The following is a 27202-nucleotide window of genomic DNA, read 5'->3' as shown; positions in this document are numbered from 1 at the left end:
AGAAAAGTAATATTAATAATTTAGTGTTTTCTTTCTTTCTTTATCCCTTGAGGTTCTTGCATTTTTTTTTACCAGAAAATTCTGAATCTAGCTATTCACTATCATTTCTACTCTTCTTTCTGGTCCTCATTGAACGGTCTGTTTTTCACTGTTTCTGTAGCTGTCTGATAAAACATGGATTTGATTCCCAAAAGTTAAATATTAAAAAAAAAATTGTGTTTAATTAAACACTAAAATCATGCTAAAAAGGTCATAGATATTATTACAATTAAAATCCACAGCCAAAAATTAAATAGAATAAAATAACAAATCAAAATAAAATAAACTGTTGACTGGGGAGGCTCGAGTTACAGTTCAAAGTAAAATATGCCACATAAACAGATACAATCAGTCTGAAATGATCAAGGATATTAATAAAAGTAAACTAATGTTCATAACATTGTAATCCAAACCCAGTAATAAAATAAAACGACTAAATAAATTCTCTCTCTTGACAGAGGAGATTGGAGTTCTCCAAGTTACAGTTCGTTTCATAGTTCTTCAAGCACTTTTATCTCGGAAGATCAAGGAAAATTTGATCCCTTGTGATATGGACGCTTTAAACCCCATCTACACTACAGATAGAGGCAATTACATTCACTATAGAAAGAAAGCGTCCAATCAGAGAAGTGTGTCTGAGTATTGCAATCATTAGCAGTATGTAGTCTGTGAGCAACTGTGATCTATTGTAGTCGTAAGTGACATATGAAGTGTTTGTCTGTAGCACATGATGGAGTATTGCATCTTCTTGGCTAGATACAGTGGCCGGTGAAGTTATTGACATGTAAATGTTCCTGTATCCCTGTATATGTATCCAGCTCAAGTTTGATCTACAGTGTGTGGAATGGTTCGTCTGACCAAACATGCATGAGCTCCACCACAAATGATGATGGATGGCGCTTCCACCGCCACAGACGCGGCATCATTGCAGAGGTACTGAACATAAAACCACATCTAACCAGATTGGTTTGGTTTGCATATCTGTTGTCTACACATAAATAAATAAATACAGCCTGTGTCTTTTTTCTTTTTTTTTTTTTACATGTATGAGCATAGCTGGAAATCTTGTTTGACACAGGCGGCTAGAGAAAAGAAGACATAACTTTCAGAAACACATGGAGTGCTTGCTCTCAGCCCATCACCGATTCATCAGGATGTGAAGCAAGCCCATCGCCTTTATTTACACCCAATATTTCAAGCTACATTTGAAACTGAGACGGAAATATTGCGAGTTTGTCGGAACTGCCAAAATAAACACAAAAAAATTTGAAGGCAAGTTCTCCAGACGACCCTTATTGCAAGCATCTCCCGTCATAAAATACCAAGAGAACTTTCAATTGAATCTATTTTTGGCCAACACATTTGCTGGAGCGCTTGAGTGATTATTGGAACATTTTCAAAGGGTGATTTTATTTTTTTTCCCTCTCGATCCGTTTTCCTCTTCTCCAGACATCATTTCTCACTCTTCTGCTCTTTCTCTCTCTCTCCGCAAAATCAAATATCAGCATTCCTCTGAGTTACAAGAATCAGAAGGCATTGGTCTGGTGTCTGCTATAATAGCGGTACGTCTGCTTTTTCTCTCTTCAAAGACTCCAAATGAAACTGAACCTCTGAATAAAGTGGAATCGTTGTTATGACAGGCCAGATACCTCAGCATTACATCATCACAGAATATGATGCGAGCGCGACTGGCAGGAAATGAGAGCGGCGATGTGGGTGGAAACTCCTCGTTATCAAAGTTGCTCTGAACTGAATAATGTATTCTTCTCTGATTCTGCAGATGTGGGACATGGAAGTGAAAAATAAATGTTTATGTACAGAGGAATCATTTTGGATGTCTTGCTGCTTTCTTTTTCTCACAAAATACGTGACCCTGCCTGTGAAAACCCAGCGGGAAAGTCATTTTTTTGTGATTTACTATATAAAATCATCCTTCATAAAGATGTAAAGAACATTCTGCAAATTTGCAAATCTTACTTTCATCTACAGTTAAGAATGAATTGCTAATACAGAAACTGTTTCAAAATTATTTTATACTATTGAATTGTCACCACAGTCTAAAAGAAATGATGACAAAATAACCATATATCAAATGCAGGAATTATTTAGTTTTTCTGGTGTTGCTAGTTAATAAGGCAAATTATCTAAAAATTACACAGTTTTGTTATACTTTGTGTGACAGAGTTAACATTATAGACACATTACAGAACATAAATACAGAAAATAAAGTAACTGAAAATATATTTATACAGTATATAACATATTTCTTATATACCACAGATTAAAGTTTTGAGGTTGGTAAGATTAAAAAATATATTTTTTAAAGAAGTCTCTCACCAAAGCTGCATTTATTTGTTCAAAATACTGTAAAAACAGTAATATTATAAAATGTAATTAAAATTGAAGGTATCAGTAATATGTATACCGGTATGTGCTAATTTGGTGCTGAATAAACATTTCTTATTTATTATTATTGAAAACAGTTAATTATTTGATAAATAGGAAGTTCAAAAGAATATTATTTATTTGAAATATAATTCAAATTTAATGCATTTTTGGTAAATAAAAGTATTAATTTCTTTAAAATAAAAAAATACAATTAGCCAGAGTTAATTGCCTTTTTTTTTTAGTTTTTATGTAAACCTAATTTTGGTGACACAACTGCGAAACCTTATGAAAATATATTTTAATTTCTTTAAGAGCCATCTTCTATTCAAATTAACTTTTCTGACAAGAATTTCTTCTTTTAAAGATACATTTTCATATTTTCATAAACACTTTCAGTTTTAGGTGGTGAGTCACAATGTAATTCTGTCATTTTAATGTAATAATAAAAAGGGTAAAATGGTATTTGTGTTAAGAACCTTACAGTGATCATCTCTGATTAACATAAAACTGCAAATATAGCAACTTGCAAAACAAAAACATTATTTTTCAGTCCTGTCATGTTTGACAACACCCAGCCCTTCTCTCTCTTTCTCCGTGGCGCCCTAGAGGTCAGCCCTACTCCAAAGCTTCACAATTCATCTCCAACTTCAGCCCCAAATAGGCCGTAATGACTTGGCTCTGATAGATGCTGGAGAGAGAGGAGTCCATAGAGCCATTCATGAAGGCTAATCAGCATGCCAAGAGCAAAGCCTGGCTCTGCAGTGACTGAATGCAGACTGTGAGCACCCCTCCTTTAATCTCTCACTCATTCATTCGGCCCTGTCGTGGCTTTAGGACAAACCAGACACTGCCTTATCTGCTGTTTCCCGCCACCTTACCTCGGCCTCCTCCTTTCCTCCATTGCCCTTTTTTCTCCTCTTCATCCCGTGAGTCAGAGTAAACAACCATTATAGTGTTAGAACATTGAGCTAATTTAGTGGAAAACACAATTTAACACACTGAATGTGAGATAGAGGTATTAATAAAGCGGGTTCACCCCAGGACGAGCCATTATGACATAATTAACGCAGCAAGAATGCTAGTCGACACTTTGCTAATGGTCACGGGGCCATAACGCTCTGATAAGCTTCAGATTTGCCTGCATTGTTCTGAAACGCCTCTAAGTGCTGCAGCTTAGACGTGTTGAGCGGCGCAACTCGTGATAGATGATACTCCCCCCCTGTCTGTTTAAATAGCCCCGCTGACAGTGAAATGTCTGATTCATCTCCAACCTCTTCGAGCGCTCTCCACAGGATCTCCTGTATACTCCAGTGCATGCATTTTAGGGATGAAAGAGCTGCCAACCATGCATCTCGGAGATGGAGACTTGCTGGCTGTGCTGATCTGAAATTCAAAAGCTATCCTTTACAGGCTGTCAGAAAAGTGATGGAGTGAAAAGGGAGTCTATCATCAGGGGACTGATGCTGCACTCCACCAGCGCCGCACGATGCTATCAGCCTTCATTCTCATGCCAAGATCGTTCAGTTCAATTCTATAACCGAAAGCTTTATGCTGCGCTTATTGCTTTGCAATACGAGTCAATTGGCCTAATTTGACTGTAAAATGTTTTCATTAGGAAACAACACCAGTGACAGAGGCATATATGAATAATTTCTCGATAGCTCGGAGGCTTGATAAAACAGGAGTTGTGAGAATACGATGAGGATATTGCAGAATAATAAGATATTAAATACAGCATTGTCTGAGTTGGAGATTGGAAACCAGGAAGTCAAATTCAAGACAAAAAAGAGAAAGGTGAGATGAGACAACATAAAGTTTTGAATGGGCAGAGAGAGCTGATGAAATTTAACTAGTAAACACAAACCAATAATTTATATAATGCAGTGCAAGTTCATTATTTTAATGTTGTGACTTGAGATGAAACAAGCTACAATAAATATCTAATAATTTATTTTAAAAAATAATAAAATTGTATCAAATTGAAAAATAAATGTATTTATTTTATAAAATATCATAAATGTTTTGTTTTGTTGTGATTTTTATTATTTTATTGAAGCTATTCCTGTAGCTTGAACAGTACACAGCATAACAACTGGAAAGTCTTGATTTTACTCCCAGGTAATGCAAACACTAAAAAATGTAATACCTTGAATGCAATATCAGTTACTTGATGACAAAATGTTGAATGTAAGTCTCTATTTCCAAATCGGCTCCATCTCCTTGCAAACCCAAGATCATGAAACAGAAAGACCACTTGAAGTCAATTTCAAGACAAAAAACAGAAAGGTCAGATATGAGACACAATAAACACAAAATGGTCTAGAATGGTTTGGTTTTAACTACACAATTCAATGAATGTATTTTATTAAATAAATGTGCATAATAAATATAGATTTTATATTAAATATATATTTGTATAAAATAAAATGTATGTATTTATTTAAAAAATAAAATGTATAAATAAAATACTTTTTTTTGTATTCAGATTATGCATACAGCTGTATAACTTAAATGCTTAGCCACTTTGAAATTAAAGTAAATTTAAAATGTTGAATGTTTCCAAATCTTACTCCTCCTCCTTAGAGACTGTGGCAAGGCCATAAAAATACTGAGTACAGCTTTTATATTCAGTAGACAAAATTATTGCAACCTGAAATTGAGGACTACATCCTGTATCATATTTTAGGTAAAAAAAATTATGACAAGTCCTACCATTCAGCCAGTTGCTATATCATAATATCAGTTGCCAATAACCTGCTTAAGAGCTAAGGATATTTTATCTGGGCAGTATATATCCTTTCCTGTCACCCTACACACCTATTATCCTTGTGTAGATTGGTGCAGTAGTCAGAGAGAGGGTTGGCGGGAGACGAGGATCTCCTTTAGAGTCAGTAATGACAGTCAGACTGAGATTGGATCTGATGCCAGGTCAGTCTGGCTGGCCTCTGAGCTCAGCAGGCAGCCAAAATTGTTGCTTCCTAAGTCCAATCATACCAAAAAGCCCCTGCAAAGTGTGACTGCAAGATGTCTGCTTGTACAGACTCCTGGGGAGTGCTTTAAACTAATTTATTTAGAATACTTCAAACTTACGCAGAACACTTTAAGATACACAAGCCTTCCACAGGCCTGCCACAGCCACAGTGTTACACTTTGTTAATCACTCCATGGTTTTAGTCTGGCATCCATCCTCTTTCAAGCTATTTCCATCAATTAGCAACTGCTGGGGAGTTCAGGGGGCCACAGTAATGGTAATCTTTGTATCCAACTGTTCATTTCATAAGCTTAGCGTTAGCATTTTTGGGGGACACATTTTTTTATGTTCGCTCTTATTGGCATCATGACCTGAACTCATTGGTCAGGAGAGATTTTGTTTAAACTGAACATCCTTTCACAATTTTAAAAACTTTTTAAATGTTGAAATGTTAACTGTCATTCTTTTTTATGTTTTTTTCATGTGTGTGTGTGTGTGTGTGTGTGTGTGTGTGTGTGTGTGTGTGTAATACTTGAAGACTACAACATAACTAAACGACCAAACGAGACCCAAAATGGAGCCTTGATAAAAAAAAATCTATTTAAAAAAAGAGCTTTAGAAGCTTAAAATATCATAGATGAAACACTTTTACTCATGTAATATGACATATTTCAGAGTGAAACAGAATATTCAAAATAAAAAAGTAAGGTTTCATTTCATCCTTAAAGAAAAGTGTCTTTATCACATTAATGTTAACCTGCGTGAAATTGCAATATTAGCAAGACTGTAAAAAAGTGATGTCAGCCGAAAAGGAAAATTGTTTCATTAGTGAAGCAGGTTATTAATTTTAATGAAAGCTAAAACATTTTTTTCTTAACATGCAATGCTGACTCATTCACAATAACAGCATAAATGTGTATTTGGAAAGTAAATATGGTCAATTTGGATTTCATGTTAGCATAGTCATTTTAATTGTTCATTGTAACAATCAGTCCTGATGAAGGGCTATTTATAAAGCCACTGGACAATCCATTCTAAATTGAGCTTAAATAAAACTGGCCTAAAGAAGAAAATAAATGGAGAAATGTTGGAAAGTGTGAGCTGAGGTCTGAGGTTGGTGCATTATAATATCAAACACCCAACGCAGCACTAAGTCTCTGTATGTAGAAATGAAAGTGTTTGGGCAGATGCCTCCTGCGGTTCTCTCTATCACTATGCTGGAGGTCACTGCTCTGTTCCTTGGCACTTTGTGGGAAGCCAACCCATGCATTCTCCAATTATTTTCTTTAAAAGCCCAGTTACTGTGGTAACCAGGCCAACATGCGTTGTTTGCCATGGCGGCAGGCCAATTCAGACCTTTAAGCTGTTCAAAGCAAGCTCACACATAATGGGTGACTGCTATCATGGTCTCAACCTTGCACCTATACGGATATCGCACACACGAAGAGCTCCAAACATAACTTAATGATAGCATCGCTTCACTTAGACGTTCATCAGTTTCTAAAAAATAAAGACATCTGCAAAGGCTGATGATCAAAATCCAATTCCAACTCACCTTTACACTGTATTTTAAGAGTTGTAGTGAAAATAATCTGAGGTAAAAAATAAAAAATGACATTGTGCCTTATACTGAGACTCTTATGCAACATGGATCAATTTTATGAGGCTTTCCAGAGCATATACTAGAAGATAAAAAAAATGTCAGACTGAGGTCATCTATCTATCGATATCTCTATCTATCTATCAGCGACTGGGAATATAGTCAGATGTGTCTAGGTTTCTTCCGAGCATCACAGGGTATCTCACAACACAAGTCCACGAAAGATCATGCACAAGTCCTTTTTCTTATCAATTCTGATGCCAGATAAATGCAGATGCCCATACACTGGCAGAACATATACATACTCCATATGAAATAGATATATATAAAAAACAGGTCATAATCTCTTTAAAATATGTTTGCATTGTAATCTCTTAAAGAAATCCTAACATGGAAGCAATACCCTGCACGGTTAAAATAAATAAATAAAGTAATTTTAAAGAAGTTAATCTACCATAGCTATCTATTTATCGATCTAAAATTACAAAACATGTAATTTTACTGCATAATATTCTAAAAAAATAAAAATAACATTTCTGAGTTAAGTGAAAATGTACATTTAACAAGGCTGGATACTTTTAAGATAGAATATTGTTGAAATTCAATTTTTTAATCAAAACTCAGAAACCACCTTATAATTTGTGGTGAAAGGTACTCCCACAATTCCCTACAAACCATCTCAGTTACAAGTTTACAGCATTATTTTAGTGTCATTGGTTTTGGGTATGTCTTTATGTAGATGTAGAGGCCTATTTTGATGAACACAGTGATCATGTGGCCTTTCATTGCACCACCTGTACAATTATCATCACATTTTACAGTAACAGAGATTTTAATAGCTCAAATACATTGGTATATTAACATTATATTGTTTAATGTCATATGTGCAGTTAAGAACTGTAAAATAACTTAAAATGCGCAAAAGTCATCAAAATGTTGTAACATCATCACTATATGTTTTCCTGGTAAAGTTCTGGCAATCACAACTTGTTTTTCATTAGAATTACTTATCTTAAAATTATCATTTATATGTTTTCTTTCAGCAAAATTCATCGAATTCTGACAAAAACCGTTAGTGTACGACTTACCTTCTCCGAAGAAATGCGCTTGAATCAAGAAAAGCAGGAAAAAGCCCAGCGCCGCTCCCGCGAGCGCCCACGCCACGCGGAGATGCTGCATCTTTCTGCTGATCAGATGCGTTTAGAACAGCACATCCATCCCGGCTCGACACTGAAGAAACATTCCCTTATTCTCAGGAAGAGCAGTTTGTTCGGTGAGGACACTCTCCATGCGGACGAGCCTCTGCTGATAGTGCGTAACTGCTCGCGCGACAGGTTTCTATTCGGAGGGATTAAAGTTCAGTGCAAGAGAGTTCCAACGCGGCTTCTGACACTTCGTCCCGTTATCCGCTGCATAGTCTCTCGCTCACTGGTCGTCCCAAAATATTTAGCAGGCAACGCGCCGCATGTCTTCACACATCCACTCGCGAGCCTCGTGCTACATATAAAACTGTCGCCCCTGGAATTCTGTTAAAGTCCAGGAAAAGACCTCACACATGTCCAAGCGCGCGCAAAGGGTCTGTAGTCTACTGCGTCGTTCAGTTGACGCCGGCAAAACTGCGGACGCGTGGCACGGTGCGTCCCGTCTGAGCGTCTCCCGTTTAACTGAGGCTACGGTCTGCACGCGAGTTTCCACTTGGTTGAAAGTCAACGTCATCACTGTTAAATCTGTCCATCTCCGGGTGAGCGCGCGCGGAGATATTTACAGTATGCTAACCTACATGTTTTGTTACGAAAATGCCCAAATCTAATTCTAAAATGCATGGTTCCAATATTGAGATTTATTTGTCTATTTTTACTTTTTTCCCTTTTTATCTAACAGCTCAGGAATAGGAATCAGGAATATACGGTGAAAAACTGTATTGGACATTACATGTAATTTTACATTTACATTTACAAGTATACCATTTTTGAAAGTGAAAAAAACTGACCGTGAATTGACATTCCTAAAATTCCCTGCGTTAAATTAAAAAAAAAATTTTTTTTTTTGAAGTAATTGTTTCTTCTTAGTTTTATCTTATCAGTTTTGTATATTGGGGTTGTATGTTACACCTAATGTTGTTAAATAAATATTTATTGAATTATTTCAGTTTCATGTGTGTTACCATGATGGTGTTTAGTGTTTCTGTGAATGAGTGTGAGCACCTTCTATGTATGTTATTATTTAAAAGCTACTTGTGGACTTTGGTTCATCGTGTGACTTTCTCATCAACACCTGCATTTGGTTGTTATCAGTATATTACAAATAACAGTAACAGTAAAACCTAGAATGTTGCTAACGTATTTATTACGGTAAAATTTCGGCAACTACAGCTGCCATTTTTTAATCATAAACTTAAGGAATATTTTTTACAGTGTATGTAAGTGGTACTGATAATCTTTTGTTCAATGGAATGCCACAAATTCAATCACACAAAAATAAACACACCAGGGTAAAATATATGGCTCAAAATAATATTAAATTAAATATTAACATAAATGCATCACAAAACCCTATGTAAAAAAATAATAATAAAATAGGGACCAATGGTGTTATGCATGGACAAAAGCAGTTCTTTAAAATATATTATTTTTTGTTACACATGTTCTCTTTTTATAATTTTAATGAATTTTAAAGGGTAACTCCCACAGTTTACATATGCAAATCAAAATTGGTTTCTTTCATTTTCCATCTTATATCTATGTACATAATTAAATATAGGCAATGTTAAATATCACATTGACGTTCAGATTTAATTTAGTAAGAAAGTAAATATCAAGCTTCCATAGGAGGTGCTTTTTATCTATTACAGTACACACCATTTATAAAAGTGACAATCCCCTGGATTAACAACGTGGTTAGGTGCACACACAATCTAGATTACAGTTTTTCTCAGTCGCTTTGGTACATTTCTCGAATCAAACTCACAATTTGCAAAACAGTAAGTGCATTTCTAAAAACAACTCTTACAAATAGCAAAACACCATGGATTACCTGCAAAAGTCGGTCTCTTGCTCAAAATCCTTAGTTCATCTCTCAAAAATAAATATCTGTGTCAATGAACATGTCAGTGCAATCAAATGACAAGTCCTTGTGTCATAGTTTACGGATAAGACAGTCAAATTGCTTAGTCATGTTGTCAATATAACAGTGTACTCTGGAGAGATGTTCTGATGTAAACTATGGCAACATTTTGGATGACAGTTACTGTATTGGACAGTATGCAATATGCTTATGTATGCCATATATCCATTTCAAAAGTACAAATTTACACATTACTGTATGTGGGATATTGATTGAAAGAGACTGGATAGAATTCCCAGTTACACTTTTACTAGTGGTCTGGCCAAAAAAAAAAACCTTTACAATGTCATTGTGATATAGAAAAGGAAAAAGAAATATGGCCACAAAGATGAAAATAAGTCAATTGTCAGAATGTGTAACTCTTGTGTTGTCCTCTGTCTATACAGTATAAGCTTTCCAACTGAAGATTCATGAGATGAACCTTTGAGCTATTTCAGAGAAATTATCAGAGTTTATCATTGGTTTATCATCTACATTCTCCTCATTAGTAAATATTCACTTGCACAATTCATGCCAAATTGACAAAAAGTCTAATAATAATGTGTAAAAAAAAAAAAAAAAAAAGTGTGCTTGGCAGTTTATGACAACTAGATTAACCATTTTGCATTTAATGATTTATACGATGAACTAAAGACCCGATGTTTTGGGGGGTAAGACTATTGCACAGAAAACTATATATTAAATTTTGAGCAACATGACATTAGCAACTGATAATGTAGGAAACAACAGAGAATTGTACATAATCATTTGCATGGATGTACCAAAGCATTTGCAACTTGTTCAAAGATATGAGAAACTGCTTTTTTGATGTGCACAAGTGAAACAATGATGTGAGAATTGAACAGGTAGTTTTGAGAATTTCAATTCTGATCTGAGAAATGTACCAAAGCGACTGAGAAAAACTGTAACATCACACACACACACACACACACACACACACACACATACACACACACACAGACATATATATAGATAGATAGATAGATAGATAGATAGATAGATAGATAGATAGATAGATAGATAGATAGATAGATAGACACGATATATATTTATGCATCTAATTTAATGCTTCATATATACATTCCAGTAGGGAGACTTGTTTTCTCACACTTAATAATTTTTAGTTTTGAAGGTTTATTCTAAAACTTCTCTAAAAAGTATTTTTCATTCAGTGATGGGTAGCTATTTGCTTTGTCTCTTGATGATAAAATTAATAATTATCCCTTTTAATGCATATATTCAGATTTAAAAGTAATCCATTTTCTTTGCCGTTAATGTCACGTTTCATATTATTCCCAAGTACAGCTGTCCACACATGACATCCCATCACATTCTCATATTGTTCTCACGTACTCCGAGCTTGAGTAGAAGAATGGCAATCAATCAGCGGGGACCCAATTAAATATGTTCAGATACTGCACCACTGCAAAGTCAAGCTGCTTCTCAAATATCCTGCCCTATAATAACATGTTCCCCCTGTGTTGCCAATATATCTCCTACAGATCTAGTCTTTTTTCTCCCGTTCTATCTCTCAATTTCCATTTTGTCTAAGGGGAATATCTATATTTGACTCTGCAGTGTTTGTTGGAAGTACTGTATGAAAATGTGTGGCGGGACAATAGTCACAGTCCCAATTTAATAAGTCTGCTTTCATATATTTATTTTTTACATTTGTTTTCCATAGTAATTGCAATGTCTCAGAGGAGACACTGGAAAGTGATACTGGTGTGATATATATAAGCAATATGAGCCAGTACCCTATTTTGGTTTCTATTTTTGGTGAATGAAAGGTAAATTTGTTCGCACCAAGCTAATTCCAGCTTGACAGCAACCCACAGAAACCATATGAGTATAAATACTTATTTTCATAAGTATTTAGCAGCAGCTATTATGGTAAAAAATAAACAATGTGATTTAAACAGTAACTAAAATACCACATTAAACTCAAACTGAACTGAGAAACTCAACATTTCAATTCAAGACTTAATCTCTCAGATCAATGCAGGGACGAGCCACTGTTTGCCCTTTTTTTATCTAAATCCCTTTCTTTGACTTGGAATCAAAAATCCATTTATTCAGAGAACTTCTAAAACAAATTACAAGAAGAACATCAGCTACAAACTTTGGATTTGAAATGGGAAAGATTTCTTACTTAACAATTATCTCATGCTAATGAAAGCATTGAATACCAGATGAATTAAAGGGATACTTCACCTAAATTCTAAATTCTGTCATCATTTACTCAGCTTTATGTTATTCAAAACCTGTGGCTTTCTTTATTCTTCTAAATACACAAGTATATATATATATATATATATATATATATATATATATATATATATATACATATATATATATATATATATTAGTGGTGGGCATAGATTAATTTTTTTAATATAGATTAATCTCACTGTGATCTTGAAATTAATCTAAATTAATCTAGATTAATGTAGATAAAAATGGCTCATTCGAATTCTGCCGAAGGCATTCAGAATATGTGTGTTACCCAAATAAAATTGACAAACAGTAAGTCTTTGAGAAGGGGTTTATCAAGACAGGTGGTGCATTAGAAAAGGGGCTCATCTCCTGTTTCCAAAATGCATCACAAAGTGCTTGAAAAAGCTGTAAACTAATTCCACATTGCACAAGGTGCAAACAACCTTACGCCTGTTTCACACATACTCCATCTGCAGTGCGTATGCTTTGCATGTTTTTTTACGCACCCATGTTAACGGATTCCAGTTGCGTTCCAGGAGCGTTGCGTCTGCAGCAGTGCAGCGATCGTTTTTGTACAGAGTAACGGACTGCAAACGTGTCCTGTGTGAAAGCACATCGAGTCCGTGCTGCACCACATACGTAACGCACACGGACTGCATACACACTGCAGACGGAGTATGTGTGAAACAGGCGTGAGCAGCGCCGTAGCTGGGGTCAGCGGGGCCCTGGTGAAGGTTGTACCAGTGGGCCCTGTTTGAAATTGTTTAATTTGTATGTTTGTTTATTTTTCAGTTCAATTCAGTCAAGAGCAGTGAGTGATTTTCTTTCTTTCATTTTCTTGGATTAACATTACAGCAGCCAGTAGCTAAATTAGGCGCGGTCACTTTAAGAGACGATGAACGCTTCCAATATAATACACATCCCATTTTTTTCCTCAACTGTTTACTTTCACTTAAGAAAATAACTGACAGTTTTTTCGAGCATAATTTCCAAGGTGGATATTTTGACATATTTTGTATGTATTTGTCGGCACAAGAGCAAAAATAAGCAAATTCGATGTTCAAGTGTTTTGAGACGTCTTTCTCTGCGTGAGCCCTGAACACCAGAACACCGCGGTACTGAATTGGGCTCTTTCACATCTTTTTGTTTGTTCAAACTGCGATTTGTATTTGTTTGTTCAGGTGCAGGAGGGACTTTGAGGAGAACTTCGCAGAAGAGAGCTCGGTTCAGTGTCGCTGTCCGTGATACGCGACTCTCGATCTCTCTCGTAGGCACCGAACACAGCACGCGAGTAACCAGCTACTCTGTTCAGCTTTTCCGCGTCTTGTGTTTGGATGCTTTGATGTTAAAACCGACAAGCGGTAAGGCTTAAAAACACGTGAAAAAGATAAGCTTTCGTGACGATGCGCAGCAGTGGCCCGTCAACTGTCCTGAGCATCTTTTTAGGCTGACCTCAGCCAGTCGATTATATAAAATATCAAGGTGAAAGTCATCATAGCTTGCTTAGTATAGACCCAGCACCCAACCCAACTTTGAGAATAGATTAACGGCGATATTTTTTTTATCGCCCGATAAGAGTCTCACGTTAACGCAGCACGTTAACGCCGATAACGGCCCACCACTAATATATATATATATATATATATATATATATATAGAATAATGTTAAGAACCAAGCAGTTTCGGTTCCCATTGGCTTCCACTGTATTTTTGTCCATACAGTGTAAGTCTATGGGAACCGAAACTATTTAACATTCTTCAAAATATCTTCTTCTGTGTTCCACAAGTTCATGAATGTTTGGAAAGACATGAAGGGCATTAAATGATGACAGATTTGGTGGACAGCCTCTTTAATGAGAGTCTGTTAAGCTCCAAAATGACAAAAAAGCATAATAAAAGTTGTTGATACCACTTTTTGGTGCTATATTGCACATCATCTGAAGTCTTATGATAGATTTATGTGAAAACAGACCAAAATCTTTACTGATAATCTGCCTGTGCAGTTAACCATTGCAACAGTTTGGGTGCAAAAGAGTTTGAATGAAATTCAGGATATATATATACATTTTTAAAACATGTGCTAATGTGCATTACAGGCAGGATAAAAATAAAGTGGTGAAAAAAAACATGTTAAGGATTCTTGACTCACACCATCTTCCTGTCAGAGAGCCAAGGGCGCTTTCACCTGCACCATAATGTTATTCAGCATTTCTGTCACCGTTATCACTGCAACACTCTGGGGGAGCAAAGCGCAGACCACCGCTTGACTTCTGAATGTCCCTAATGCACAGTTTTCACTCCACAATCCATCTGACAACACGGCGGGTCTCCTTATAATCAATATCTTTGTCATTGTCAGAATTAGTCACAGGGCTTTAATCCTGCACCTTGATGAATCTGTGAAAATGAAAGTCTAGCAAATCACATCAAGTGAGCAAAGCAATGAAGAATGTGGAAAAGTCATTGATTTTTCAGCAAAATACCCTAATTTAAAGGAAGAATTCAGCCAAAACGGCAAATCCTGTCATTATTTACTCACCCTCATCTCGTTCCAAACATTTCTGACTTTTATTTACTCCATCTAACAAAAAAGTAGATATATCTTATTTAAAAAATATATAATTTTTTGTTACACAAAAGTTATTAAGTTAAAGTGATGTTCATTCTCTAGTGTGACATTTCAGCATGTGATGAACAAATTTAACAAGCAAAGAAAAGGCATTTTGGGAAAAGCCAACCTGATCTCAAAAGAAATCATAACTATTTTACAATTTGGCAATTGACCCTTCACCGAGAATTTGATTGACAGGCGATCTGACCAACTATAACGCTGAATCCATCCATTTTGTCCAACAAAAAACCAGACAGGAGAGTTGATTGATGTCGGTGGACTTGAACTTGAAAATTGATGTGTATTGACGTATTTCCCCGGTTGAAATAAGATACCTTATGATGTTCATTCATGTTTATTTCGTGCTATAACTAGAGGAAGAGATGATCGATTGAACTGATGCTGCTCGAACTGAGATGCTACACTGATCTGTCACAACACATTAAAGAGCCACAAAACGGTATTTATTGTTTGTTTGTTTGTTTTAAAAGATCACATTTGAAAGCTGAGACTTTGTTTCATACTAGAAATAACCTTCTGTGTCTTGTCTGTCTGTGTGTTGTCAGCTTCCTCTTTGCTTTGCAATGTATTTTTCACTGCGTGAGAACATGATGTGTGGCGTCAGAGAGCCATGACTTGTCGGACGTAGCAACAGTAACTAAGGGGTGGGGGTCTTTGCAAAGGGTCAGTTTTGTATGAATATGTATTATTTGATTCATACAAAAACATTTCAAAGGAGACACTGGAAAGTGATATTGGTGTGATATCAATATCACTTTCCAGTGTCTGTTCTGAAACGTTTTTGTATCAAATTCAGCATAGTCAAGACAGATTTTGACCAAAAAAAATATTAATTATACAAGAGAACTGAAGAGGAGAAGAAATTGACACACTTTAAGGAAATTCCACCCCCATCCAATGTCTAACTGCACAGCGCATCCTTATTACAGTTTATGTTGTGCAATCCAATTTGGATGAATCCCATTAAATGTGACATCCGCCTTCACAATATACATTCCAGTAAATCTGCTGCATTTCAGCAATGTTTTTATTCCATTTAAAGATATGTTGATCCATATGGTATTCAAATTTCAGGCTCTTGTTTAGTTAAACTGGAACCATATATATTTAAAACTGCATTGTGGAGCTGTAACTGTATCCTTTGATATACGTGTGAGCAATGTGTTTGTGCTGTCAAAGGTAATCAGGACAGATTAAGCCTCACAGTTTCACTCCCAGACAGTCCGAAAGGAAAGCTGATGGTAGAGATCCCAATCAAAGAGAGGTGGAAAACTGTGACAAGTCCAGATACGTTGAGTGATAAGAAGGCAGCGGCTCTTCTTCTCCCACTTGCCGGCAAAGACTTTTGTAATCAATCTACGCAGACTAATTTGGGCCAGAGTTCAGTGTTTCTAAAGAAGGGATGTGAGAAATGGACTGACAGGCCAGTGTAAGGTTGTGAAGTCATTGGTCTGCAGTGCAGTACAATTTGATATCCCCATCATGCATTTACGGGTTAATATAGTGGATAAAATATTAAATTCAATTAAAAAAATTTGATCATATTAATTAGTCGCTGATACAGTGGACAGTTTTTTTATGCCATTTTAAGTATTCATGGTGTGATGGTGATACATCAAGTGCAGTTTAATGTAACAATTATTCTTACTCATAATTCTATTGGACTTGCCATGGTGGAAAATATAATATTGGCTAAAAATATCAGAGAGGTAAACAATAAGAATGAAACTAATTTACAGTAACAACAGTTCCTAATGAAGAGTTAGGGAAACATGGTCAATTTCCTAAATGAACCCAATGAAAGCCAGATGTTATTTCCCAAAGTATCAAAATGACACAACAAAAATTAATAATTTACAATTTGTTGTTGTAGTTTAATTCATGAATTAGCGGATTAAATGAACATTTTAAATAATTACAATTCTTTTGTTTTAATCAGTGTTGCCATTTTTTGTCATGTTCCACAATGCCATGCACAAATTTCTGACACAATTCAAATTAACACGCTCATACAAACTCTCAATTTGAAACGTCAGCTCTTTATTTCCTGTTTAGCCATCCTACTATACTTCTGCCTATTTATGAAAGCCTGTTTTACCCTTTTAGAATAAAACACTTTCTTAAATTACTTCACAATCGTCTTCTACTTCAAATTCTAAAGTCAAAAGGTACTACATGACAGAAATGACCTCAAGCATAAAGTCAATATTTACTGACTGAAACAGCAGTGCCCTGGTCAGTTTAGAGGACAGGTGGATGATCTCTAAAAGGATGTTAAGGTGGAAAAGCAGATCTTTCTCTAGTTCTGAAGGGTTTTCCATGCAGAGCAAGTATTGATTTGACAGAACTAACATTTTGACCATGATGCACCATTGTAGCAAGTGTATATGAAATGGATAGCATGTGTGAAATTAATTATTGACAGATTCAAATATGCCGTCCACAGCCGCATAAATGTGGATAGTAAGCAGTTTTTGACAAACACTGTGGATAAATCATTCAGACAAGGTGTAGTGACAAGCAACCAAGCATAAAAAGGCTTTCATGTGAATGATGCAGATTTAGATTATCAAGTTGTAATGCTGTATTTACTTGGCTTGTCAACACATAGACGACTTCTGTGACCACATTTCTAAAGTGATACATCATTCAGCACAGTGCAGTGATTCAAAGGCAAAAGCTCAGTCGAATGATTCTATGAGCAATGACTGAAAAAGAGATTGCTTATTAAAATCTAATATCTTGTAAAGGATCAGTAAAATGAAATAGAGATTTGACTAAAATATTGTTTAGGCCAGAGATGTAATCACGAAAAGGCATTCCACCGAGGATAACTCCATTTTCTCAAACTGTTGGAAGCATTACCACCAAATTGAGAGAGAGGAGAAAAAAGTTAATGTGCTTGTAAAAGATGGACCACTTTATGAATTTTACTGCCCACAGGTCAGATGGGAATATATTAATTCTATATTCAGTGAAGAATTTATACCGGTTTCCAGTCGTTGCTATGCAAAGCACACAGGAAGATTTTCAAGGCAAATCATAAAGCATCTGCCCTTCGGTGCTGAAGATAGAGAAACAATTCTGAAAAGGTGTGTGTGTGTGTGTGTGTGTGTGTGTGTGTGTGTGTGTGTGTGTGTGTGTGTGTGTGCGCGTGTGTGTGTGCGCGTGTGTGTGTGTGCGCGTGTGTGTGTGCGCGTGTGTGTGTCATTTAATACTTCTCTCAGGACATGTCATTTTTTAATTATTGCTCTGTTTAAAGGTCAATGACATGATGCTTATTTTATCCGGATCTATTAATTTATTAAAAAATACTTGAAATTGTAATGACTTAATAATATATCTCTTCTTTGATGAACATGTTTTTAATTTCTCAATTAAATGAATAGAATGGAATTCTGGAAAAGAAAACATAATTAATCAGTGTAGTATAACATGATCATGTTTCAGATATTTCAAAATATTTTTTTTTTTTTTTTTTTTTTTGCAAAAGATTTGCTATACTGCACATTAACATGTGAAAACTCAGAAGATGCAGGGGAAACAAAACAAGACAGGAAATGATGTCATATACAGTAGGGGACCCTTGTCAACAGTCATGACTGTGTGTCAAGATCAATAGATGTCTTGAAAAACATATAATTTGACCTTTTTATGTTAATTCAGTTGTGAGGCGTGACGCCCCCAAACCGTAATACTTCTATTTCTATTAAAAAGAGTCAATTAAAGAATGTCAGCCAGACACTTTGCATATGACAATTTGTTTTTCAAGACCAGAGAAAGCATTCCGCAAGAGCGATTCTTGAAAGCTTTTCTTAAATTATTTGAGCCACAAAGAGATTCTGCAACAAGCAAAGGCATCAGCTGCTTTACATTATTCAAGACTTACACAATGGCACTCCTGGCACGTCTCATGCTTTCAAATTGAACTTGATTTAGTTAAGCTGGGTGAGCTGGAATCTGTGGATAGAGTGGCCTGCCAGACGGCAGGGAGGAGAGTCACTAACATATGCTGCGGTCTACATGTGGCAAGAAATGCCAGTGACCTTCTGTCCGAAAATATAACAGTGCTTTTGTTCTGAAACTATTATATTTGCAGATGATGAACCGTATCTTGCTGTAAGTTTTAGAGGGTGAACGTTGGGAATGAGAGAGATTCTTTTCAATACTTCCAAGAAAAAAACTAATATAACACATTAGGATTTGGCCAGGACTATATAGTGCCAACACAATCTAACATTTATTGCTCCTGAGAAAAAGAGCAGAAGCAAGAAACCAAGGTTTCAGTGATAGAGTAGCAGAGAAATTTTGTTTCCAAAGACGGCCAATGAAGCTTAACAAAGCCATGTTTCAAAATGTATGAATGTATCAGCTGGAATTACACTGCTCCAGTTGAATAAATATCTTCAGGGTTTCTCTTCCCCTGTGTCCGTTGAATGAGCTCTTGTAAACACACTCACTCTCTCTCTCTATTTCCGTCTCTTTCTTGCTCTCTCATTTTCTCAACCTCAGTAGGTTTTGCAAACAAACGATTGATCTATCGCATGCTTGTGTGGAAGTGTAGAAGGGATCTCAATGTCAGAGCATTGTTCGAACAGAGGAAAAGAACGACACCATAAACCACATTAATTGAGCCACTTCATTATCCACCAGCTTTATTAAAATAGCAGCTCATTTGGCTGTTGCATGCCAGATTTTCGTATTTCTTTCCTGGCGCTGCTATAAAACTTGTTTATTTTCCCAAAGTAGTGTATTTCCTCGGCTACGAACCACTGGACCAAAAACTTCTTCCATCTATTTTTGTTTGATTGTCTGTTTCCTATTTTTTTCTGTCCCCCCCTTTTTTATCTCAGAAGGTGCTTCCTTTACAAGAAAAAAGGCTTGTCTTGCCCCCACAATACAGTAGCACCTCGGGCGATTAGTATTTTGCAAACTAAAATCTTTGTCAAGTCCTGTAAGTTTGAAATTTTTCTCAAGGCATACTTTAGTGCTCTTTCATCTTCAAAGTGACTAGATTTGTTTATATGTGTGTGTGTGTGTGTGTGTGTGTGTGTGTGTGTGTGTGTGTGTGTGTGTTCATTTATGTTTCTAAGTACACACTGTTCTTTCTACGACTATGCCAGTTTTCCTCCTGTTTTAGCCTAATGTTCACTACTGTGTTTTCAGTATTGACATCTGTACCTTTGTTTTGAAAACATGCAATAAGTAATACTTTTTGCAATGAGTAGAAGAAATCATGTCAAAAATCAACATCACTGTTTTTTAATGTTGCTTTGTGTCTGCACCCCGCTGTGCAACTAAGGGGTTTTAATAATTGAATTGTTCAACTTTTCATTCAGTATTAGCCTAGTGATTCTATTATTCTAGCCTATGATTCAAATTAAAAAATATTAATTTTTGCCAAAGCTTTTATCCAAATTAAATTATCAGTTCATGCATTCCTTGGGAATCATTTGAGTAAATGAGTTTAAGACTTATTCATAAAGTTTAATTTCTGAATTAACACATTTTTGTTTAACAAATCGACTGACTGAGTGATTCAGTGATTCATTCAAAACATTCCTGAATGAATCAGTGTATGAATGAGTCAGTGTTTCTGAACAAACTGATTGACTTAAAGTGCCCTCTCATGCAGTGTGTAATGTGCTGTAAAATAGCTGTATGTGAATGTGAACAATTTCCAAAGTTGTAAAGCCGAAAGTGCACGATAAGGAAAGATTACCCTGCAAAGAATTAGTGGTTAAAATTCACAACAGGACAACCCTAATCCTTTTTTGTGTTCCCATCATTTTACTGACGGCTGCTTCTCTAATCTCAGGGAGTTCAACATGGGATTCACAGAACAATTGCAGTGGCCAGTTTATTTGGCCAGCTGGCTCCACTGAATCACAACCTGTAATTATGATAAATAATATATTTTTATATTTTCTATTGAACTATGGCAATGGGCGTATTGTTTCCGACACGGGCTGTCCGCGGTAGACCAATCACAACAGACTGGGCCATCAGACCAATCAGAGAAAAATGGCTTGCAGAAAGGATGGGTTTAGAGAGACCTGAGTCCTTAGACCTAGATCTTACTATACAAATCGTTCGAGAATCATTTGAAAATAAGGTGATATTAAATGCATATTTTGAGAAAGCAAAATTGTTTTTTGACCTTGCATGTATGTAAACCTTTTATAGGAGACCCCCAAAACAATATTAGGAACCTTAAAAATGGCATAGGGGCACTTTAATGATTCAATAACTCATTCATAACATTCCTAATATAATCAGTGTTTTTGAAACAAATCGGTTGGGTGAATCTTTCAGTGACTCACTAAAAGACAGCTACTTGTTTGTTCATGAATAAATCAGTTTTTGTATAAATTGGTTAAATGAAAGATTCAATGAGTTTGATCACTGATAAAGACAGATATAATCTACAGAATTTTCCCACCGGTAATGCACCAATTAAGATTCCGTCTTGAATGCTGTATTTAAGCACAACTGAAACATCACTCAGCCAATCAAATTTAAGAATGAACAAAAATTAACTGTTATATATGTGTTCTAGTTGTATTTTGTGTTTACATTTAAATGTAAGATTGTTAGTAGCTTCAAAGACTATAGAAACCCAAGAAATGTCAAAAATACAACGCTCATTATGACTGCTCTATAGAACGAAGCCCCGCCTTCTGAGTAAAAGAGCCAATCGCTAATCTGTAAAGTCATCAGCTGCCGTTAAAAGTCCTGGTTGCTATAGAAACACTCAGCATTCTGAGACATGCGCTCAGGACTGCACTTGCGCACAGGCTGGTCTAGCCTGAAAAATTGGCTTTTTTAACGCTATTTGAGCAAAAGAAACAATTTTTGTGAGATAGTTCTTTTCATTGGTCAGATTTCATTGGTGATTTCAAATGTGAAATTTAATCTTAAACTTGACGTACAGTTTTGAAGAATTTGATGTTTCCCAATTCAAAGAGATAGGACCTGCTCTTCCATCCCCGAGAGGTGTTTCAAAGATGGCCGCCAAGTGACATGACTTGTCTTAAAGGGACTTCGGAAGATTGTAGTGTACCTAGCTAGTTCCCCTTTTAAAGCTAGTTTTCATTAAGCTAGTTTAAAAGTAGCTCTCCCAACAGTGCTCTTGTTCTTATTTTAAACAGTTTATATAATACAAATGGGAGCAATGAGTGTTTGTTATTTTGCAAATCTCTCTAAATAACCACTGAGAAGAATTCCTGGATGATCTGCCTCAGTGTTCACTTGGGGAAAGCTCAAGTAATAGAAATCCAAAGTTAGCATTATGGCTTTCAAACTGTTCAGCTACTTAGGGAGTCCCTTCTACCCTTTGCATCTGAAAAGCCATTTAATGAATCCCATCCATGCTCTTAAAACGTTGAAGAAGCAGCACGTCAGAGGGATCCAGTGTCTCATAAGCACTTTAGATGGGATGGTTCTTAGAAATTCTGTATTTTTTAGCTTTGAAGGGAAGTTTAGATGAATGCTGGGGTTCTTAATGCCACCTTATCACATAAATAATAAAGCATGTGCCTGCACAGCGTGATTAATGTATAGAAAAACAAACAATAAATAGCTGCTTTCATGCAAGTACTTTATCATGAGCGGCTTATAGGTATTCTGCATAATGAGCCTGTAGGTCAAGAGCCACTTGTACCCCGCTGGTCATCACAGCCACTAAATAACTTGATTTTCAAAAGCCAGAGAAAAGTATAGACGGATATAAAGAGTGCGGCATGTCAGCTCTAATTACAACTCCTTAAAGTCCCATTATTTTGTATTCTGATTCAACACACCACAATATACTGCAAATTTCAGGATGAATAATTTGTGGTCAGTACCATGCAGAAAAATGGTTGATTTAACTGGTTTGAGCATTACGACTGCTGGTTAGAAAACAGATTTTGATTTGTTGTTTAAAATATTATTTGTATGCACTGAACAGATGGCCTGTCTCAAGCTTATTTTGAGTTATGGACTTGATTGCTATTGCATTCTAGCTTTTAAGAGATAAAAGCACCAAAAAAAAAGATGGAAAAAGATTCTTGTTGCTCTTAATGAAATGATGTTGCTGTTTTAGGCCCCCATTAGAAGTCTTCAAATCTGTTGAGGGGGTACAATGGTGTGTGTGAATGCTGTCCCTGCAGAGCAATCAATAACGATCTCCATTTACTGGCCTGTTTGAGAAAGAACTAAAGATTTTAATGTACTCAAGTCGATATGCAATGGTGACTCAGACAAGAATACAGCCCTTCTGAAAGCCACAATGAGCTCTGGGTGTCTGGTCCAGAAATGCTACATCCCCCAATAAAACTGATTAAGGGGTCTTGCCCCTTTGCTGAAAGGCCACTGGGGAGGAAGTGTCTGTTTTTTTGCTGTGTCCTCTAACTAAATGCAATGCTATAGATTCAATCGATAGGACAACCCAACGCTAATGAAGACTCAGGCAGTGGGACAGCCACAGTACAGCGGGGCTTGACTCCTGAGTCCCCAAACCCCAGACCAGTAATCTAGTCATATAGAGCGGCTGAACCTGATTAGGTTACATGAATATCTCTCTATCTCTGTCTAATTTGTCTTATAGCATTGGGGAATTAATATATATCGATTCATCAAAATAAGAAATCAGGGGAATTAAGTAAATAATGTCCAAAAATCAAACTATTGTTGGTAAGGGGATTAATGTCTAAAAACTATTTTTCCATCCATGCATCCTTCCATCTATCTATCTGTCTACCTATCTATCTATCTATTTATCTATTGTTGGTAAAATGGAGTTAATGTCTAAAATAATGTATCCATCCATTAGCATTAGAAAACTAGGATAAGGGTAGGGGGTTAATTGTCTGAAATCCGTCCATCAATCCATCCATCTTTGGGATGAAATGCTCAAACCTGTTTTCATATCGAAATCATCATATTACAAACTCACTATTGCTGCTAAATTCACATCTACATTATTGCCGACGAGTTATGGGAACAAATGAAAGATTCGTAAGGCAGAAGAGCAGTGTAATACTCACCGCAGTAGAGGATCAGCAGAGCGCTCAGCAGCAGCACAAGCCAGAAAGTTGAGGACATCGTCAGCCACGCATCCCACTGTCGACTCTTCCTAAAGGGCGAAGCCATCCAAGTCGGTCTCAATTCTCCAGTCAGATTAGCCTCCAATCAGGCTCGTGTAGCCAGCAGCAGTTCACGCTTCGATGTTCGTCTCAAAGTTGCCATACAGGGAGAAACTGCGCGAATGTATCCGTGAGAAGCACTGGGATGAGACAGCAAATGAAGAAGGTCCTGTGTAACTGGTTATCTGCGATCTGTTAGAGACACGATGACAATATAAATACAAGATAAATAGGCTACATCATGTCTCACAGAGCTACTAAACGTAACAAGAGAAAGGTTCGGTTTAAACAAATAGACTGCGACGTTTAGAAGTTGTGTAACTTGAAAAAGAAAGATCTGAAATCTGAGCTGAAGAGAAGCAGCGCTGCTGCTGTATCATCTGGCGTCTACGGAAAAGTGTTGATAACTGAATGTGTTTTGGATTCTGAAAGGTGAGAGAATCGATTGTTGTGCGTATTTTGCCTATAGCGAAGTCAAATCTTGCCTTTCTGATAGGAAGAATGTTTGTAATAACCGTATCTATATAGCTGTAATACTCTATAGTTTCAATAGCTATACATGTGCCAGCGAAGGGATTTTGTTTGTCTAGAAAATAATCACATAAAATATTAGCCTGCATGAAAAAAATTAATATTTTTTTAAAAATAAATAAATAAATACAAAAATGCATTTATAACAAATGATGCGGGTCAGTAAACTTATATCAAAGTCACTTTGGTGTCATGCCACAAAAAAGCATGGAGGCTATCATATTTATTAAAAGGCATGTTCAAGTCAATTGAGTAATTGAGGGGGTTTTAAATTTTATTTATTTCATTTTTATGTCTTTTTTAGAGGTGTGTATGCAAACTTATTGCAAATAAAGTTTTTTTTTATTGTTTACTTTATTATTATTATTATTTTAATTTATGTATTATGTATTTTACACCACATGACATTTTAGGTCCACTAAATCAAAACTTCTGTTAAATTTTTTTAAGAGATTTCTGACATCCGCATTTGTCACTGACCCGCTATGCATTTATCTCACTGTGTGGATTTTAGTATTGACAACATTGCATAGCATTTTCCCCGTGATAAGCCTGTGAATTCAACATCACCTCAAGCTGTGGACATCAACATAATACAGCACTTTTCCTAAGTGCTAAATCAAAGAGGTTTTCATAAATTATATTTAGCTTCTTCAGAACATGACTAGTCTCAAACTAGTGCATTCAAGTCCTCCTGGGAAGTGTGTATTTATGAGTTGAGAAGCTATATGATTTTAGGTACATTAATGTCACTTGGTCTGAACAAGATGGCGATATTCCAATTCTACAATTAAAAAACTACTTTTAATTATGTAGTTGTGTTTTTATGTTAATGCTTAAGGTTTAGTTCACCACAAAAATAAAGATTTTCTGAAAATTTACTGATCCTCAGTATTAGGCTTATACATCACTTGCACTGAATGGGTGCCGTCAGAATGAAAGTTCAAACAGCTGATAAAAACATTCCAATAATCCACAAGTAATCCACACCACTCCAGTCCATCAATTCAATTATTGTGAAGTAAAAAGCTGTGTGTTTCCAAAGAAACAAGTCCTTCATTAGGGCATTTAACCTTAAATGTTAAACTCCTATCCAAAATGTGAGTCCATAATCCATAATAACGCTTCCAGTGAAAAAGTCAATCCCTGTTGTCCTCTCACATCAAAATCCACCAATATGTTTGTTTAGAACTGTTTCGGACTGTTTTCACTTGTAAATGGGGCTTGATCTGTGCCTATTTCTCTCCTGATTCAGACTAGATTACGTTTTCACTGGAGAAAGCAATATTATAGAGAACTCATATTTTAGCTGTAGAGGATCCATTGGTGAGCAAGTGTTGTAAAGCAAAAATTTCTCCAAATTTGTTCTGATGAAGAAAAAAACTCATCTACATTTTGGATTCTGAGTTAAATTTTTCAGCAACTGTTTCATTTTTGGGTGAGCAACTCGTTGAAGGGATTTTCCACTGGTAATTACAACTTGGTGGTTGCGTTGAAGTGCATTCAACTTGTAAATACGACCTTTCTTACATGACTTGAACACACTATGCAGCATGCAATCTAATTAAGTCAGCCTTCAGCACTGGTTTCCTCATGGGAAAGCCTTGTTTTCCTATCCACGTGAGAGATGACTGTCTTTGATGGTTTAATTTATGACTTGGTAAGTTTCGTTCTTTTGAAGGATCAATAGATCAAGTGTGGGTGGCTTCCTGGGGCAGTGAGTTGACGACGGTGTCTGGCGCGTGTCTATAATTCATAGTCCTAGCGTTTGGGTTGCTGGGCTGCTCAGATGATTGTGTACAATAGCAGACAGCCCTCGACCCACCTCTTTCAAAACCCCTCGGTGTCCACCCCTGGCCCCCGGCGACCCCCCAGGGAAATCACAACTACTTCAAAGCAGCCTGAAGGAAAGGAGAATAAATATTTTGTATTGTATAATTTTTCATTCCTTTTCATCACAACAACCCAGCTCTCCGAGACCCCAGAAGAGCGGAGATTACTGACCTTCAACTCCAACTTTCCTCCTCTCGTTGTTGAGAAACAGACCGCCCATATTATAATAACATGATCCTACTTCTCTTTTCACAGTTGGTATCTGTAATGTAGTGAGTGAGTCCAGACTCTTTTCTAACAGGCATGTATTTTCTTGTTTTACAGGTCATTAAAGTTTCACAAGTGACTACTCGGCTTGTTTTCATTCGAGACACGTATCAAAATTGTTTGTCAGAGTGCATGAGTGAGCTTCATGCGGTTTCACTGAGGACTGAGGAGACAATATACTGCGTTTAGTGGAAGGGGCAAGGAGATGTCATGAGAGAAGAACATTACTCAGCCACATAAGAGATAGGAACCGTCAAAGCAACGTGTCCTGCAAGAAGGATTGAGGATGCACAACACCGATCTGATAGGACCTGTGGGAGCAGTCAAGGTCCTTGTCACTCTGCTTATGAGACAGATTAACCATGAGTGACTTCATACAGCTTGCCAAAATGGATCTTACATCTAACGTGATTATGCAACCAGTTATTACTGAAAGTTATGTCGTTATTATGGTTGTGTCGCTTGGACTTAAT

At 36.3% G+C, this 27202-nt stretch overlaps 1 protein-coding gene across 2 annotated transcripts in view; it reads right to left on the bottom strand.

Moving 5' to 3' along the window:
- The window catches only part of LOC132133503 (chemokine-like protein TAFA-5), a 44490-nt gene extending 20274 nt beyond the window's left edge, over positions 1-24216 (bottom strand). Inside the window, exon 1 of one of the 2 annotated variants that reach the window (XM_059546358.1) lies at positions 24000-24216. In XM_059546358.1, the coding sequence (XP_059402341.1) occupies positions 24000-24105 (106 nt within the window). In that variant the 5' untranslated portion in view covers positions 24106-24216. Of the gene's footprint in view, positions 1-8086; positions 8673-23999 lie in introns of those variants that run through there. The other variant, XM_059546359.1, reaches the window with a different exon arrangement.
- Positions 24217-27202: the final 2986 nt, after the last annotated feature.

This window comes from Carassius carassius, chromosome 50 (assembly GCF_963082965.1).
Source record: "Carassius carassius chromosome 50, fCarCar2.1, whole genome shotgun sequence".
In the NCBI taxonomy this organism is placed as follows: Eukaryota; Metazoa; Chordata; class Actinopteri; order Cypriniformes; family Cyprinidae; genus Carassius; species Carassius carassius.
This window is presented reverse-complemented; position numbering and strand designations above follow the sequence as displayed.